General features: G+C 49.5%; 7 protein-coding genes across 7 annotated transcripts; 5 read left to right on the top strand and 2 right to left on the bottom strand.

Moving 5' to 3' along the window:
- Positions 1–253: 253 nt before the first annotated feature.
- Positions 254–1,027, top strand: KD926_008653 (adenylate kinase ADK2; the record flags this gene model as incomplete). Its single annotated transcript, XM_053101399.1, has 2 exons — positions 254–425; positions 495–1,027. The coding sequence occupies 2 exons, from the start codon at positions 254–256 to the stop codon at positions 1,025–1,027; spliced, it is 705 nt and encodes a 234-aa protein (XP_052955071.1).
- Positions 1,028–1,410: 383 nt separating this feature from the next.
- KD926_008652 (thermonuclease family protein) lies at positions 1,411–2,382 on the bottom strand (the record flags this gene model as incomplete). The annotated part of the gene is made up of 2 exons (XM_053101398.1): positions 1,411–1,866; positions 1,966–2,382. 2 exons carry the CDS (start codon positions 2,380–2,382, stop codon positions 1,411–1,413), a joined length of 873 nt encoding a protein of 290 aa, XP_052955070.1.
- A 759-nt stretch (positions 2,383–3,141) lies between these two features.
- Positions 3,142–4,331, bottom strand: KD926_008651 (putative peroxisomal carrier protein; the record flags this gene model as incomplete). The annotated part of the gene is made up of 4 exons (XM_053101397.1): positions 3,142–3,265; positions 3,317–3,554; positions 3,610–4,157; positions 4,231–4,331. 4 exons carry the CDS (start codon positions 4,329–4,331, stop codon positions 3,142–3,144), a joined length of 1,011 nt encoding a protein of 336 aa, XP_052955069.1.
- Positions 4,332–5,131: 800 nt separating this feature from the next.
- Positions 5,132–7,887, top strand: KD926_008650 (calpain-like protease PalBory; the record flags this gene model as incomplete). Its single annotated transcript, XM_053101396.1, has 4 exons — positions 5,132–5,182; positions 5,276–5,634; positions 5,708–5,933; positions 6,097–7,887. 4 exons carry the CDS (start codon positions 5,132–5,134, stop codon positions 7,885–7,887), a joined length of 2,427 nt encoding a protein of 808 aa, XP_052955068.1.
- A 346-nt stretch (positions 7,888–8,233) lies between these two features.
- On the top strand, positions 8,234–9,657 carry KD926_008649 (uncharacterized protein; the record flags this gene model as incomplete). The annotated part of the gene is made up of 4 exons (XM_053101395.1): positions 8,234–8,336; positions 8,412–8,509; positions 8,587–8,714; positions 8,769–9,657. 4 exons carry the CDS (start codon positions 8,234–8,236, stop codon positions 9,655–9,657), a joined length of 1,218 nt encoding a protein of 405 aa, XP_052955067.1.
- A 651-nt stretch (positions 9,658–10,308) lies between these two features.
- Positions 10,309–11,762, top strand: KD926_008648 (uncharacterized protein; the record flags this gene model as incomplete). The annotated part of the gene is made up of 4 exons (XM_053101394.1): positions 10,309–10,631; positions 10,704–10,779; positions 10,846–11,535; positions 11,583–11,762. The coding sequence occupies 4 exons, from the start codon at positions 10,309–10,311 to the stop codon at positions 11,760–11,762; spliced, it is 1,269 nt and encodes a 422-aa protein (XP_052955066.1).
- A 2,047-nt stretch (positions 11,763–13,809) lies between these two features.
- KD926_008647 (NAD-dependent epimerase/dehydratase family protein) lies at positions 13,810–15,081 on the top strand (the record flags this gene model as incomplete). The annotated part of the gene is made up of 3 exons (XM_053101393.1): positions 13,810–13,855; positions 13,927–14,088; positions 14,171–15,081. The coding sequence occupies 3 exons, from the start codon at positions 13,810–13,812 to the stop codon at positions 15,079–15,081; spliced, it is 1,119 nt and encodes a 372-aa protein (XP_052955065.1).
- Positions 15,082–16,338: the final 1,257 nt, after the last annotated feature.

Genomic DNA, 16,338 nt, shown 5'->3' with positions numbered 1-16,338 from the left:
ACCTGGACACATCAATCGTCAGCTGCCGTTATTTAATGCCAAGGTACAGGCAGTAATGCTCATTTCCTAGTGCCGTTAAACCCCGAACCAGAATGGGAATAAATTGACGTCCCTTCTACCGTGACCCGCTTCCCTCAACATCTCATCTCAACGGCCCGCAGCTCGAAGACGCCATTGCGCTCCAATCCTCCAGGAACAACCCCTTCTTTTCGTACATTGAAACAATACCTTACACATCATTATAAAGGGTGCAATGACGCCCACCACCAGACAGCTCAAAAAGGCTGCCCGTATCATCCTTGTCGGAGCGCCAGGCGTCGGAAAGGGAACGCAGACGGAGAGACTTCTCGCCAGGTTTCCCGAACTGGCTTCCATTAGCTCCGGAGATCTTTTGCGTGAAAATGTTCGCAACAAAACACCCTTGGGTAGGCTTGGGTTTGATCGCTGAATTTTGAGTTCCCGGACTCCACGGCTAACCACTTCAATCCGCACAGGTCTCAAGGCAGAAGCCACGATGCAATCCGGAAATCTCGTTCCCGATTCGATGATCCTTGACCTTATATCCTCCGAATTCAGATCCAAGGGTTGGACGAGTGCCTCGTCACCGTCTTCGATATCCTCTTCGGCCTCTTTTATTCTCGACGGGTTCCCACGCACCGCTACCCAGGCGTCGAGCCTGGACTCCCTTGTCCCCGTGAACTTTGTCGTCCAGCTCGTCACGCCACCATCTGTCATTCTCTCGCGGATAGCCTCTCGCTGGATCCACGAGCCATCTGGCCGGGTATATAACATTGGGTTCAATACACCCAAGGTGCCTGGCCAGGACGATATCACCGGCGAGAAACTGACACAGAGAGAAGACGACTCAATCGAGACATGGACTCAACGGCTTCGCAAGTTCGAAGAGACCAGCAAGGCTTTGCTCGAGCATTACCAGCGCAAGGGCTGTCTATGGCGCGTTGAGGGTGATACCAGTGATGAAATCAGCCCCAAGCTGTTCGCGGAGATCGAGCGAAAGTTCTGCTAGCGTTATCATCGCCCCCGGATATACCTATCTTAATTCCTTCCTATGTATTATATATTACTACTCTCTGTTGGTTGGCGTTCTGCATTTTATCATGTTTTCCTAACGGGATATTGTGGATGATTACTGGGTTTATGTGTGTCTGGGCAAAGAAATTGGGCACATTTCATGGTTTCTTATGTCTAATGGCTCTATGTATTTATTTACTAATTTACAAAGCAAGCGCACCGCGAGCGAGGCCGATCCTCCGTCGGTCATATCAGAGTCATATCGCGGCATCATACCCTGGGATATCAATCGTAAAATCATCAGAAACGGCCGTCCAAACATCAAACATGAAGAGCACAAGACAGAACGTAAGCAAGAGTACAGTATATATCATCGCATCATTTCTTCCCCCCGTTCTCCTGCGACTGGTCCTGCGCGCCCATCCTAGTCTTATAGTCCCTCGGACTTTCCCAGTCCTTATTACCCCGGAAGCCCTTCCACAACCCCGACCCTTTCTTCTTCGCCCACCATTCCGCTTTCCTGTATTTCTGCTCCATCTTTGGACCGCCGAATTCCGATCCAGCTTTTGCCTCGTACACCGTCGCCAGTCCCCGCCTCAGCATCTCATACGACACGTCGCGACGGCGAAATGGTATCGGGAAGTCCAGCATCCGCCGCACATACACGGTCGCCACGACACGCTGGTATTGATCCTGGCGATGCACGTACGCGCGGACCCGACGATTCGTGAGATACGAGGTCAACCACTCGTGCGCGTCGCGAGCAAAGGGCTGTTCCGGACGACCGAAATGCGCCAGCTCAGGGGCATCTATACCAGCCAAGCGCACGTGAACCTAGACACGAAACAACTTATTAGTCTCACGCATCCCACAAGGATATTTAAACATAACATAACATGCCACAGCCTAGACATGGCATAGCAAATAACGCACCGTTTTATCCTTCAAATCCTTCTTCGCGATCGGAACCTTCTTCCACGGCAACCAACCCCACCCAAACAGCCTCCCGCCAGGGGTATGAAAGATCCGAAAGTTATCCCCATCACCAACACTCGTGACCTTGCCCAGGAGACTCCTCTTCCGGAAGTACCATGGCGAGATACTAACGGCATCAGGGAAGCGGCGCAGATAGCGGCGGTGGAAGCGTGCGGCGCCCAGGATCGCGGTCGTGAGGATCGCGGTGGGGATGAGGGTTCGTGGCTCGGCGAAAGCGGCCCAGTCAAGCTCCGACAATGATTTCTTGAGCTCGGTGGCTTTGGAAGAGGCGGTGGAGGAGAGGGACACGATCAGCGATTTGGATTCATCGGTTGTTTGGGCTTGCGATTCGGAAGCCCATGGCGGCCAGCGCATCACGGCTCATGCCTTTGGTGATAGGGTTGTGTTTGAGGGTTGAGTGTGAAATAAGTTCGTAAAGGCTATTTAATCCCTCTGGTGTGATCACGGGCCTGGTATAAATAGTTCGCGGTTTGATTTGGTTTGGTTGAGGCCGCTTTGGTTGTTGCCGAGGGAATCGGTCATTCGGGGGGCGGTCAGGATAGGAGATACTGGACCCAGTATATGTCTCAGAACTATGAAGATTCATTGTTTCCAAATATATATATATATACTATTCTTGATTCATAGAACTAAAAGGGCATGTACATTAACCCACTGCATCAATCCGATCCATTTCTCTTTAAAGAATAAGGGCTCAAACACGCGAAAGGACATTGATATATTTTTGCTATGGTGCTGGCGATAAATAGCGGTTAAACACGGAAACTCGAATATTTACAATTTTTGAGGTCAATTTCCTAGTGTAATACTTGGGTTTCAGTCGACAGCAACCCCTGTAAATCAAATCACTACTATGCAGGTACGATGAGTTGTATCATATATGTCTGTCTAGATTTTATTCTTAAGAATTATGGCAAGTCCTATACTCGATATTTGCCGGGAATTTACAGGAAAGTGCTGACTCTAGAGCGTCAAGAAACCATAAATCTACAAACCCACACGCCATAAATCACAACCAAATAGTAACCAAAGAGATGCATCCCAAGTCCAAAAGAAAACGGTATAAGAAAGGGCAGTCAGTCATTTAAAACGGGCAGAGTAAGGTGAAAGCACCTATTTCAGGGTCGCGGGGAGGCTGGTCTTAGCCTTGGAGGCAGCGGTATCGACGGCCTTGTGAAGCTTCTCTTGCTTGATTTTCCGCAGGTAGGCGAAGAGAAGAACGAATGTGAGTTCCATCCTAGAATTCATTAGCTTGAAGTCATGTCCACCAGCTCACTCAGGCTCATACCTTTCCTTGGTCATCATTAATAGACCTTGCACCAGAAGTCCCTTCAAGATCTGGGGTCCAATGCCCTTGAACAGGGACAGAGGTCCTTCGTTCTTAATGATAAAGCGCATGACCTCGCCAAAGGTCTTGAAAGGCTTCCCCTCACGACCAGGAGGGGGCCGTGACTGAAGGCCGACCTTGGCAACAATCAACGGCTGCGTGGCGATGGTAGCCAGAGCCTTGGAAAGAGCCCCAAGAACTATAAAGTACATTAGCCCGATGGCGGAAAAAGACAAATTACTCCGTTGACTTACGGAAAGCCTCCCAAGGCTTCAGGTTGTTCTTTCCAGCAAAAAGGATGTCTTTCAGACGCTGGTAGGCACCGTAGGTAATGGCAGGGTTGATGACCAGGATAAGACTGGCCTTAAGACCTCTCCACAGACCGGACCAGCCATCCTCGCTGTTGACAACTTCTTTACCCGTTTCGATCAAGCCCTTCTTCTCCGCCTTGGGCTGAGTCTGTTGCCTCGTCGTGATGACCGCGACGGGGATCGTGAAGATCTGAGCGACAGCACCCGCAACAGCTCCAAGCGAAAGCTCGATAGCGGTGCCGGGGGGTTTAGGTACTTTGTTCGATGCCATGTAGAGGGTCCGCACGACGCTGTACCAGTAGAAATAGGCGAAGTTGGTAGAGGCAACGCCGAGTAGGGATCCTGCGATTCCGGAATATAGACCCTCGACTCCCTCTCGCTCCATAATCTTTGTGATGGCATCCAACGTCGACTTATATTGCTCTTCGTTCGCTCGACCGTCTTTCGAATCGCCGGTCGATTTCACTTGGACTTGAAGTTTCGTCTTGACCCTAGACAACAACAGATGGTATATCAGCGCACAGTATTCCCGAAGAACTCGACCCGGTGAGTGTTTCCACATACAAATCAAGAGGATATACAATGGCATTGGCAAGTACGGCGCCAGTTGCGCCTGCAACCGCACCGGCCCAGGGGGAGAGAGCGGGTTTCGATTGACCAGCCATTTTTTGTACTCAGGCGAGAATTCTGTTGAAGTTCGAGTATGATAGTGTCGTTTAAAAGTGAGCAAGTATATTCAAGCCCTAGTAGTCAAATGTTGGCTGGTTCTCTTTTCTTGTTCGGTCTGAGAGAAATGCGGAATTAGATCGCAGTTAAATTCCGAGCGGGGGAAAAAAGTCCCTCGCATAAAAAGACGTAAGAAGACAAAAGAAGAAAAATATGATGATTGTGAACTCTAGTGAACAAGATCACTCTGCCCTGAAAGAAAGAGAAAACAAAGCGACAAAGCCCCCCAAAAGCGTAGATCTGGGAGAAGAGAAGTTGAAGTTGGAATGGAAAGAAAGCTACCCTACTCACTCTCGGTAGAACCAGCGAGTCCGTGGGCACACCTCGGCGCGCCCTCCAAAGCGGACACGAGCCGAGGTCCATCGCCCGAACTTGTTCTTCACTCCCGTTCCTCCCCACCGAACACGCTAAGGTGCTTCATCCACTTCCCCCAACCCGCTCCATGGTCTTACTTGGAGATCGCCTTTAAGGTTAAATCGCAGAAAAAGGTGAGAAATCCTCCCCCTCCAACAGGCCTGTGTTAGTATTTGGTAATCGTCGCTCCCCTGTTGATTGGATCCTGAGAGCGTTGGCGTCATCGACCTCGGATGTCACTTTCGGGCATTCCACGGGGCCTTTCGGCAGGGCTCACCTGCAAACCAAACTGTTGGCTCTGATAGGCCCCGGTCGAGGCTGCTTATGAATGTGATTGAAGACTGACTTCTAAAGATCGATCGACCCTCCCGCCTCGTGGGCCAGGATGTCTAGGCCTAATGCTACCGCGCAGAAGGCTTTAATTACCAAAGCTCTGGTACCTACCTACTTGAATATTCACTGCTCTCACTGTTCTATACCAACGTGACAAAAAGAATCTTAGCGCCGCGATTGACTAACCAGTAACCAGAAAGCCGAAAATGATGTATCTTCGGCTACTTCTCAAAGACAGGCCCTTCAGGCTGCGATCGACGTGGCTGAGAATTACATGAAAGCGTTGAACTTAGCAACGTTTTCAGTAGATAAACAGACATTAGATGCAAAGTGCAAAGACTGGCTCACCCGAGCTGAAAAGATCAAGGTATCCCAGGACTGGCAATCCATTGCGCGTGCGGAGGAAAGAACACTCCCAACATCCACCCGCAAACTCACCACCCGTGAAGAAATTATACTCCTAGAAGGCGCCAAGCTGAATGGATTCATCTTTCCGCCGTGGTCCGGCTCTCCAAGTCTGGACGAATTTAAAGAGGAAGATGGGGAGCTCTTTACGTATGTTGTTGATTCCTTAGCATATAACTTTGAGCTATGTTTCTGAGACCTTGAACTGGCTGACTCGGAATAGCGACAAACCCGATCTACATCTTTCGGATCTTCAGAAGAACATATTTGATGGCTGGAAACGACCTGCTGAGTTGCTTGCAGATGTTGCCGAGGACCCGGATAGCGTCGTAGTACCCCTGATGTCTGTTACTGGAAAGACTGATCTTGTACAAGACGTCCTGACAGACTGTTCTGTTGTTGCCAGTCTCTGTGCCACCACTTCGAGACTGGAACGTGGTATGGGAAAGGTTGGCTTCCTTCGCATAGTAGCTTATATCTTCGGTTGGACTGATCAGGGAACAGCGTTTTCTACCCGTGGTTTATCCTTGTGAACACGTACAGGCAAATCCGGAACCGTCACTGTCAGGAAAATACATATTTCGATTTTATTTCAATGGATGTTTTCGCAAGGTGATCATTGATGATCGCCTGCCATCATCCAAGACCTCAAGATCTCTTCATGTGATTGACCGAAACAACCCCACATTCTTGTGGCCGGCCCTTGTTGAAAAAGCATACCTAAAACTCCGCGGAGGCTACGATTTCCCTGGGAGCAATTCTGGGACAGACTTGTGGGTGCTGACGGGCTGGATCCCTGAGCAGGTCTTCCTTCATAGCGAGGATGTGACGGGCGACGACCTCTGGAGGCGCTTCGCCAAGGCCTTCCATCAGGGGAATGTTTTACTGACGATAGGTACCGGGGAATTAACCGAGCGGGAACAGGATGAGCTGGGCCTTGTAAGCGAGCATGACTACGCGATTCTGGATATGAAGGAGTCGAAGGGTCGTCGACAGATGCTTGTGAAAAATCCTTGGGCCGGAGCAGATGCGGTACATGGCGAAGGCGAAAACACCTCTAACCTAGCTGATCCACCCCATAACCCTCAGTCTTTTGCGCCGGGCACCTTCTGGATGGACTGCGAAAGGGTTCTCCAGAATTTCGAAAACCTATACCTGAACTGGAATCCGGAGATTTTCAAATATCGAGAAGATATCCACTTTACTTGGGATCTCTCTAGCGGCAGAGGGATCGCCGGCTGCTTTGTAAAGAACCCTCAGTTTGCAGTTACCTGTGCACTGGGTGGTACTGTCTGGATACTACTAGGAAAGCATTTCAGGACGATTGCGCAAAACCAAGAATATGACGAGTCGGGTTTTATAAGCATCTATGTCTTCAATGCTAGAGGGAAGAGGGTTTCCTTGAGTGACGGAGCTTTGCATCGTGGTCCTTATGTTGACTCGCCCAACACTCTCATGAGACTGGAGATGCCCCCGAAAACGACGTACACAGTGGTTGTCTCCGAACAATCCTTACCTTCATTGAGTCAGAGCTTCACACTCTCCGCACTTTCTTCATCACCGGTACAGATCGCACAGGCCCAAAATGAACACATGTGTGTCAACAAGGTACTAGGCGCCTGGACACCTCTTACAGCAGGTGGGAACGCAGAGTCGGCGCGCTATCCTTTGAATCCCCAATTTAGTTTGGAAACATCAGATTTGACCAACGTGTCATTTCTGCTCGAGTCGTCAGATGGCGACATTGCCACCCATGTTAAACTTTTCTGGTCCAATGGCAACCGTATATCAAGAGTTCGAAGCCGCGATATTATTACTGATAGTGGTGACTATCGTCGGGGTGGATGCCTCGCAGAGAAAAGGTCTCTAGACCCGGGTCTATATACCATTGTGTGCTCTACATTTGCGCCTGACCAACTTGGCCGATTTACGCTGTGGGTTTCGTCTTCAATTCCCTGTCAAGTGAAAGCACTTGCTCCAGAGGCAGCGGGTCGTCGCGCAATCATTTCAGATATTGGCGTACTACCCCCGGGAAGGGATCGGATGTTAGCTCCTTTGTACGTCCCGCGACTGACACGGATCAAACTCATCGCGCGAAGCCGAAAGTCGGTGATTGGCGACCACCCTGTCGGACCTTCGCCTGCCTTGATGACCGTGGAACTCGGCCAAGGACCTTACAAAGAGACTCTGGCGACCTCGGAAGATGGAAACCACAGCGATGCGATATCGGGAGTGCGGGTCGAGGATTTTGACATTAAGCCAGGACTCGAGGAGAAAGGCGGAGCTTGGATTGTCATCGAGAGGATCGGTGGTCCTGGAGGTCAGGTTGAAGACCATTTCGAGGTGGAAGCGTTGGCTGAAGAGAAGGTGGAAATTGGGGAGTGGATAGTGGAAGATGTTTGAGAGTGATCGAAAGATGAAAAGCACTTTGAAAAGAGAGTTAAAAAGCGATTACATAGCATGTATTTTAATCGCGACTTGTAAACACTATGTTAGAGTTATATAATGGAATGATAACATACTACGTACGCAATTTCTTATCGTGGACGTGGAATAGATATCTGTATTTCTTAGATTGCAGCCTTGTCCAGCCAGGCGCATCTCCACAGTTTCGGGGCGGGCGCCGATGATAAAGCCCACTCGGAGTCCAACGTCATCCCGCCTTGACACCTTCCCTTCGCTTTGTCCCTTCGCCTCCGCCCACTGAACCAGGCATCTTCGCTCCTGACCTCCTATTGCTGTCGCACACATGGCGAGCAACATTCCTGCCAGTCTAAAATCCGCAGACATTGGGCGCTTTGCCGTCAGGGCCGCCCAGGTGGAACGCGTGAAGCCCGTTATTGCCTACTGGTGTGAGTGATGTGCGATTATTGCATGATTGAAAAGGAGCAGCTGACTAACAAGGGACAATCGTTCTTTCGTGGCAGGTAATTTCTGGATCGTTAACCAAATAATCGAAAAGGGTCTTCATTCCGACGACGAAGTCAAGCTGTACACGACGAACCTTGTGGACAAGTTGGAAACCGTACGTCTGGCGCAAAACCCGACCTTGAGGGGTATCGAGGAGGCCGATTGTGGAAACTGACATGTCGCGGCGTCAAGTTCAAGGAAGAGAATCCCGATAATGATACCGTGGCGGATGCAGTGGCCGCTAATGCCTACGTGGAGGAGTTCGGTCTGGACGTCTTCGCTCGAGCGGAGGCAACAATGAGAGCCAACAAGGTGACGAAGTATGTCGCGAGGGTGTCTAGTCACACAAGGGATCACAGCTAAAACTGTTCCAGAAAAACTGCAGATACGTTCCAGGCGGCTGCTACATTCCTCGAACTTTGCCAAATCTGGCACGCCCCGGAGCCCGAACTCGCCGTCAAGATCAAATTCGCCAAGTACCATGCGCTGAGAATTGTGAAGGCTATCAAGGCGGGCGAAGACCCAAATGCGACGAATCCGGTTCTTGAAGAAGATAATCTCGAGCCGAAGGAAGATGATCCGGAAGTTCAGGCGATTGTCCAGTCCCTTCCTCCAGCGGACCCCGAAAACCTACCAGGACAGCAGCAGCCGTCCGTGGAAGAAGCTCCCGACGAATCCTCCGCGCAACCTTCAGGATCGACTCCTACCCTACCACAAGTCCCAACCGCTTTTGCTGATAACCGGTCTATCGAGCATAATGCGCCATCTCCAGGCATGGATGTGGATAGCGACCAAGGAGCACCGTTGAATCTTCCCTCGGCGCCGGACACATTCGCATCATCTGCATCCGCGCCGACTCTACCTGATACCCCGACTCAGATTGGCAGGCACCACTCGTCTGGGGATCCTAATGCATTCCAGTCTTTCCCGCCTCCGTCGTCCAGTCCGGATAGAAGTCCAGCGGGAACGCCCTTTGATGCCAATGCTTTTTACAACCCTAACAGATCACCTCCGCCTCCCGCGCAGCCATCTCCTGGGCCATTGCCTGTGGTGTCACGTCCCACACCCCAGCCTATGTCCTCAGCAGCCCATATACCTGTAGCCTCTACGCCCAACTCAGCGAACGCGCCGGCAGTAGATGACAACGCTATTGCACAGGCTCAGAAGCATGCTCGCTGGGCGGTCTCTGCTCTGACCTTTGACGACGTGAACACTGCGATTAAGGAGCTCAAGAACTCGCTCAAACAGCTTGGAGTTGAGTAAAGGCATGCCCTAGTTTGTCAGTGGAACGAGAGGCGTTAAGTATTTCTTTTCCCATGTTAAGATCTCTTTCTATTTTTCTTTCTCCGTCTCAGGACGATGATGATGATATGTAATATTCCCCTTGCTGAATGATTGCTGAATGAATCTTTTCGACCCACGAAAGCCACTACATTTCACTGGAATAGAATTAAATGTGTGGATAAACATGCAATACTAAGCCATCAGTTACTTCCCATTTCAGTTACAAAATTTACATATTTTGTAAAAGATTAGTTGTCTGCCTGAACTACAAGGTCGTTCGCCCCTCTTGGAGATCTTAGGTTGATTACTTATTACAGACCTGCCTTAATGAGGTTGTTGTCTAGTCTACGAGAATTCGCGTCACCTGGTTCTATTTATGGCAGTTGACATTCACTCGTCGTTGACTAGCAGGCCCAGTCATCAGACTCTCTCTTCCACTTCTCTCACCTCACTTCTCTCACCTCGATTCCTCATCTTTCTTCCTCCCACTACCCATCCCCCCTCCCCTCCTTTATCATCAACCCTACTAGACTTGATCCTTCACTCAAACCCTTTCTCAAGGGAATGGGATCATCAATCAGTACTATGAGAAGCAGCCACAACATAACCCACCAGCCTTCTCCAGAACCTATGATGGTCCACCCCATGCGAGAGCTCCTGGATGAGGGCGGCCTCACCTCCAAAAGCCGCGACCGCCAATTCACCACTTTCCTTGACTTGAAACAGGATTATCACCACGACTTCATCAACCAACTTCGTGAACAGGTGCATAAGTATGGCTATGACTGGTCAGGACTGGAGAATTCCGAGAGCGAGCGAGAGCTCTGCGCGACCAGCTTTGTGGAAGAGTGGGGAAAAATGTATTGGGGCACCAAGACCAATCGCGAGAAGTATCTGTTGCCAGAGTCTTTAAATGACCCAAGCCTCTGTGTATACCCTGACCGGAAGGACGAGTAAGTCAGATCCCCCATGAGTATATATCCATGGTTATTTCAGTGTATTCTTTTGAGCCTAATACCTGGTAGAATCGTGAAGGCTTTGGCTATTCTGTTGAAGCGAAAGGCGAAGAGCCATATAAAATCAACTAGACCGTCGATGGAGGTAAGCTGAAATCATGATCGTGGATCTCTAAAGGTTGAGTCTAACGCATCAATCATCACAACATAGGCAACCGTCACTCCATCTGTGCCAAATCGACCTGTGCAGCCCAGTAGTGCCCCTCAGCCCCTCAGCCAGCCCACTTTTCGCAAGGAAATAAACGCGAAAAGAAAGATGAACGACCGTCGCAGCCAATCCCCCACTCTGTCTGACGACGAAATCAGACGCCCCGTCACTCGAAAGACCACCGGTCATGACCTGTCGATTCGGCCCTTCCGTCGCATCGCCAGTCCCGAAGAAGTCATTTCTGCTGATCGGAACAAATCGAAGCCCCAGAAGACCCAGGACCTCGTTACCACACCTCTTGACACCACCCGTCTTGACACTAATGCTGATATAGATACTGATATGGCACTGATGACTCACTTCCTCGTGAGTATCTCCAACCAACAGGGCCTGGCGCCCATCTGGGTTCCCTTCAAAAGGTTCTCCTCGACTAAGTCCTTTCTGTCCCACATGTTGAGCGAATGTACCCTTCAGTACTGGGATAGCCACAAACAGGCGCTCTCTGACGTGCAGACCGAAAACTCCCCGGTCGTGGTGGCGGCTTCAGTGAAGTTTGCCTGGTCTGATTTCGAAATGCGCCTTCGCCAGGGCAAGGACGAGGACTGGAAGCTAATTATGGCGCAGTTGGAGAAGGCGTGGAAAGAGAGTGAGCTCAGCAAGGATAGTAATTTCTACGATAGATTCAAGATCCTTGTAAGGGTTCATGTTATAGGATGAGCCAAACAATCATCAACTACTAGCTGTTACATAATGGTTTCAATATCGATATTAGTGACACTATTCCGGACATCCTCACAATTCAGAGAATCGAAAATTATATGCATATTAGGAAGCAAGAGGTCGATGGGATCATTGAGAGTGCCTCTGCAAATACCATCATATTTTGTTCTTGCGTCCTGGATGACTGGGTGACTGGATGACTGGATAACTGTTTGGCATTGGCTGAGAGGTCTACTTGGAAGTTTTGTTTTTTGACATATGTGCCACTGCCCTGGATGATGGAGGGAAATGTCTTGGATTTAATGGAGAAAAGAAAATGGGCTGGAAAGCAGCATCTCGAGAATCGATAGTACTTCGAATGAATATCAAATACCGATCAATAGCTTGCACTTGCAGACCATTGAGAAACTAGTAGACCTCTTCCAAATCGCTGCACGAACCATGGGTTGATCAGGACGATAATCCATGGAACAGCCAGTCGATCCTCGTCTGGGGAGCTTGGGGAGTCCGAGTGGAATCCGACATTATCCTTCTCTGGATCGGAGAATTCCATTTCCCTGGGTAGACCAAAGACTTGACTTGACGTCAACACAAGCTCGAGGCAGCCCTCGATCCCCTTGCAGGTTTTGCATAGCGGCTAACAATCCAGGCACTATCTAGACTCTGTAGTCTGTACTGGCTAGTTAGTCACTGACTATGACCTCAAGTAGCAAATACTAGATAGCAGATTGTTAATAATAGCCAACAATAAGCCCTAATCAAATAAACCAAAAGGATAGCGTCGGTTCTACGGAAACCATCTGCCGAACTCGGGAAATACAGTGTGGACTTCGGTCGGGAATGGGGAACTCGATTGATTCGATTCCTTGGGTGCTTCCTTTAGTCCCGGCCAATGGATTCGAGTTGACTATCAGATCCAAATCCATATGACAAATTCCCTCGGAGCTGGGAGCTTGTTCAGTGCTAGACCGCTCGGGATTGAGAGATAAAGAGAACGAGAGAGGGCGAAGAGACTCAGATAGGAAGGACTCAGTAACGGAGTCGATATATGGAAACGCGTCTCCACCCCGATGATCCTGACTCGGTCGGAGATCATTGAGACGATCCGTTTTGACCTGTCTCGTCCAGGGACTCAGGGAGTCGAACGGAGCGGGAGGTCCTGTCCATCAGAATTGGTATCTCTATCAACGAAGAATGGGAGATACCTATACTCTGTAGTGAAAGAATCCTCTTGAACTCTTGCACATCCCCTATTTCCCACGCCTAAGCTCGCCCAATTCCTTTAAAATGAACTCCCCCCTCTCGTTTCCACTTGGAGGCGGAACTATGATCGGACGGTGTCCCTGAAGAACGGAAAGCGTCCCACAACGCGCGCTTGGCAGGGGAAGAAATGATGAATCAAGTCGGTCGGAGTTGGGGACGCTAAACCCGGCGAAATTTCTAGATGCAGCGCTAACGGACTTTGTTCGGTTGGAAGTTGGCAAAGTTGGTGGAAAAGTTTGGTACCCTAGGTTTTAGGGGCCCTCTTCCTGGAGGTGTGGGATTGGGATTCATTTGGTCATTTCGATCCGTTTCTGGTGTTCGGCGTGTTTTCGATGCTGGATCAAGGCTTGGGGTGGCATATTTGACAGGAAGAAGATTGTTGGAGGGGAGGTGTTGCTCTGTAAAGGTTGCAGAGTTCAGGAGAGTCGAAGAGTCCAAGAGTAGAAATGTACGGAGTGGAAGATTCAAGTAGAAGTGTAAATAGGAAGAGAGAAGTGCCGGAAAGGACGAAACACGCGCAATCAACCAGAATCGCTAGCGGTAGTTAATTCGATACTAGAGGCATTAATATTGACTGGGAAAAGGATGCTTGGGCAGCTGATCGCCTTCCGTTAACTCGTTAGTCTCGCTCTCTTTATCCTTTCCCTTTTCTTTCATCTCCCTTTCCCCTCGGGTCTCGTTTCTTAATTAATTCAGTCCAATCCAATCCAGTCCAATTCAAGCGACTATCTGCTCCCCCTCATTCTGGGTGCGCCGAAGAATCTCAGACTTCTCAGTCCCTCTCAGCCTCTTCTTTCCCTGCCTCATCCTTGTCTTTGTCCTACCGTCTGCCCCTTTTCCTCCCCGCATTGTTTCTTTGGGTGCGGGGCGCCAACAGTCAACCGTTCACCACGCTGCAAGCTCGAGTTTACCTCGTCTTGTCGACTGCCTGATTTCTAATTATTATCATTCTTCTTTTTCACCTTTGTAATTATCGTCTCTATCATGGCTGACGACAAGAAGCCGTCCGTGTTGATCGTTGGAGGGTTGGGTACGAGCTGCTCCCCGTTTCTCCCTCTCGCTAAACCTGCGCCCAACTAACCCGCATACTCGTCTTGGTAGGATTTATCGGTCGTCATCTGGCGCTTTACATTCACGAAAACAACCTTGCCTCGGAAGTTCGACTGGTCGACAAGGTGTTGCCGCAACTCGCGTGGTTGGCGCCCGAATTCGAAGAGGCTTGTTCCAAGGATAAATTCGTTCAGGCGGACGCGAGTCGGGAACGTAAGTTGCGATTGGAAAATTCCGCGTCGATAGGAAAATACATTGCTGACCTTGATTCTTTTTTTCCCCGCCGGCTTTCTAGAACATTTCCCGCGTATCTTCGATCGGAGTAATGGCGAACAGTTCGACTACGTGATCAACTGCGGCGGCGAGACGAGGCATTCCCAGCCCGACGACGTCTACGAGCTCCGCAGCTACAACCTGACGGTGGCGTTGGCCCGCGAGGTCGCTCGTCGTGGCATCCGCTCGTATGTCGAGTGTTCCACCGCCCACGTCTACAAGGGGGGTTCCACGCCGCGAAAAGAGGACGACAAGATCCAGCCGTGGAACAAACTCGCCAAGTGGAAGTTGAAGGCTAGCGAGGAGATTCAGAAAATCCCCGGGTTCACCTACTGCGTGCTGCGCCTACCGCACGTCTACGGAGAATATGACCCCGGCTATTTCGCGACGGGCATCTGTCTGGCGCGCGTCCACCAGGATATTCAGAAGGATCTGGAGCTGCTGTACACCAAGGACCTCAAGATCAACACCGTCTACGTCAAGGACGCTGCCGACGCCCTGTGGAAGGCTGCCGAGTGGAGAGCGAAGACCACTCCCGGAGAAAACCAGCCCATCGCCTTCAACGTGGTGGACCACGGAGACACGCGCCAGGAGCACATCGCCGAAGCGCTGTTGGACGTTCTCGGCATTAAAACCTCTTTCCTCGGCTCCCTGGCATCCCAGCTGGCCAAGATGAACCTCGACGACGTGCTGGACGACATGAACGAGGAGTGTCTGCAGGTCTGGGCTGAATTGATCGAGCAAGCGAAGATCGAGCGACCCGGACCCATTAGTCCCTTCCTGGAGAGGGATGTGCTCAAGGACCAGGACATGTCGATTGACGGTACATTGTTTGAAACGACAACCGGTTGGAAGCCCACTCGAGAGAGATTCAACGCGGACTCTGTACGGGCGATGGTAGAGAGCTACAAACGCATGGGCTGGTGGCCCTAACATCCTCTCTCTCCCAATAATTTCTATGCACCTTAATCCTCATGACTCGACCATCCTATGGATAGAGCTTGGATGGATATGCAACAGGAAAGTGAAAAGAAGAAAACAGTTGACAACAGAGTATGAGAGCGACCAATCATGACCACCCATTGACGAGCGCTGTTTATACCTCGACCGGACACGATTATTCCAATTTCTCATTGAAAAAAAGGGAAAAGAAACGCAACATCCCCAAAAACTTATAGATCGATTGATTGATCTCGACCTTTACCTGAGCACATAGACTGCACTGCATTCAACCCATGATCTCCTACCCTCTCATCACTCGGCATTGCCATTATCATCTCTCTCAACAGCCAATTCTCTCTCCTGCCTGTAATCTATAATCTTCTGGCTCTCAACTTTTACATCCCGTTCTCTCTTCCCTATCTGTGGTTGTCCATGAGCAACTGGTTTGTTCTATAACTCCATCTATGTTCCGCTTTTTGGATTTGATATCATTTGAAATAGCATTTTCGTTTTCATTTTCATTTGTCTTTCGTTTTTATCATGAACAACACACTGTTTTATATCATTCCAATTCATCTCATGTCCTTTCCATTCGACTCCCAGCTTTGGTTGTCATAGTGTTTCTTCCCCTCATACCTATGTCTCCATATGTATGAGGTGGACGTGTCTATTGCTTGATCTCTTGATCAACTACATGTATACATATGCGCAATTCTCCTGACTTCACTATTTACCTATCTTCTCATTTCCATGTGCAGCGTGCACATTACATCCCCAGCTCATATCTACATACAACGAGCCTGTTATCTATTGACTGTTCCTTCTTGGTTGCCCTGCTTGCTATGTTAGGAAAGTGTACATGTACATGCATACATATATGCCTGTTGTTTTCTCCTTAATTTTTTTTGAGATCCGGTTCGTGATTGCTCTTCTCTGCTTCTGTATTTTTGCATGGACGAGGATTGACAGGACTCGTTCGTTTCATCAAGCGATGGGTTTATCTTATTTTATGTATGCTATTATCTGGGTTAATTGATCATTAATCAAATCGAATCTAGTCAACTCATGCGACAGTCTACAAAAATGATTCATTCATGAGTTGTGTGAAAGTCGTGATATACAAAAAGTAGAACCTAATTTTCCATTTCATTCAGCCAGGAGATAATGGTTGTGCTAGAAAAGAGAAGTTCTGTATGATCCTGAAACCATGAGTCTCTGATTTTTGATCCCTATATCTTTTTAATTCAT

The sequence above is a fragment of the Aspergillus affinis genome, assembly GCF_023601865.1.
Source record: "Aspergillus affinis strain CMG 70 chromosome Unknown NODE_58_length_197389_cov_86_389201, whole genome shotgun sequence".
In the NCBI taxonomy this organism is placed as follows: domain Eukaryota; kingdom Fungi; phylum Ascomycota; class Eurotiomycetes; order Eurotiales; family Aspergillaceae; genus Aspergillus; species Aspergillus affinis.
Note: the sequence above shows the minus strand (reverse complement) of the source record. Positions and strands in the feature narration are given on the sequence as shown.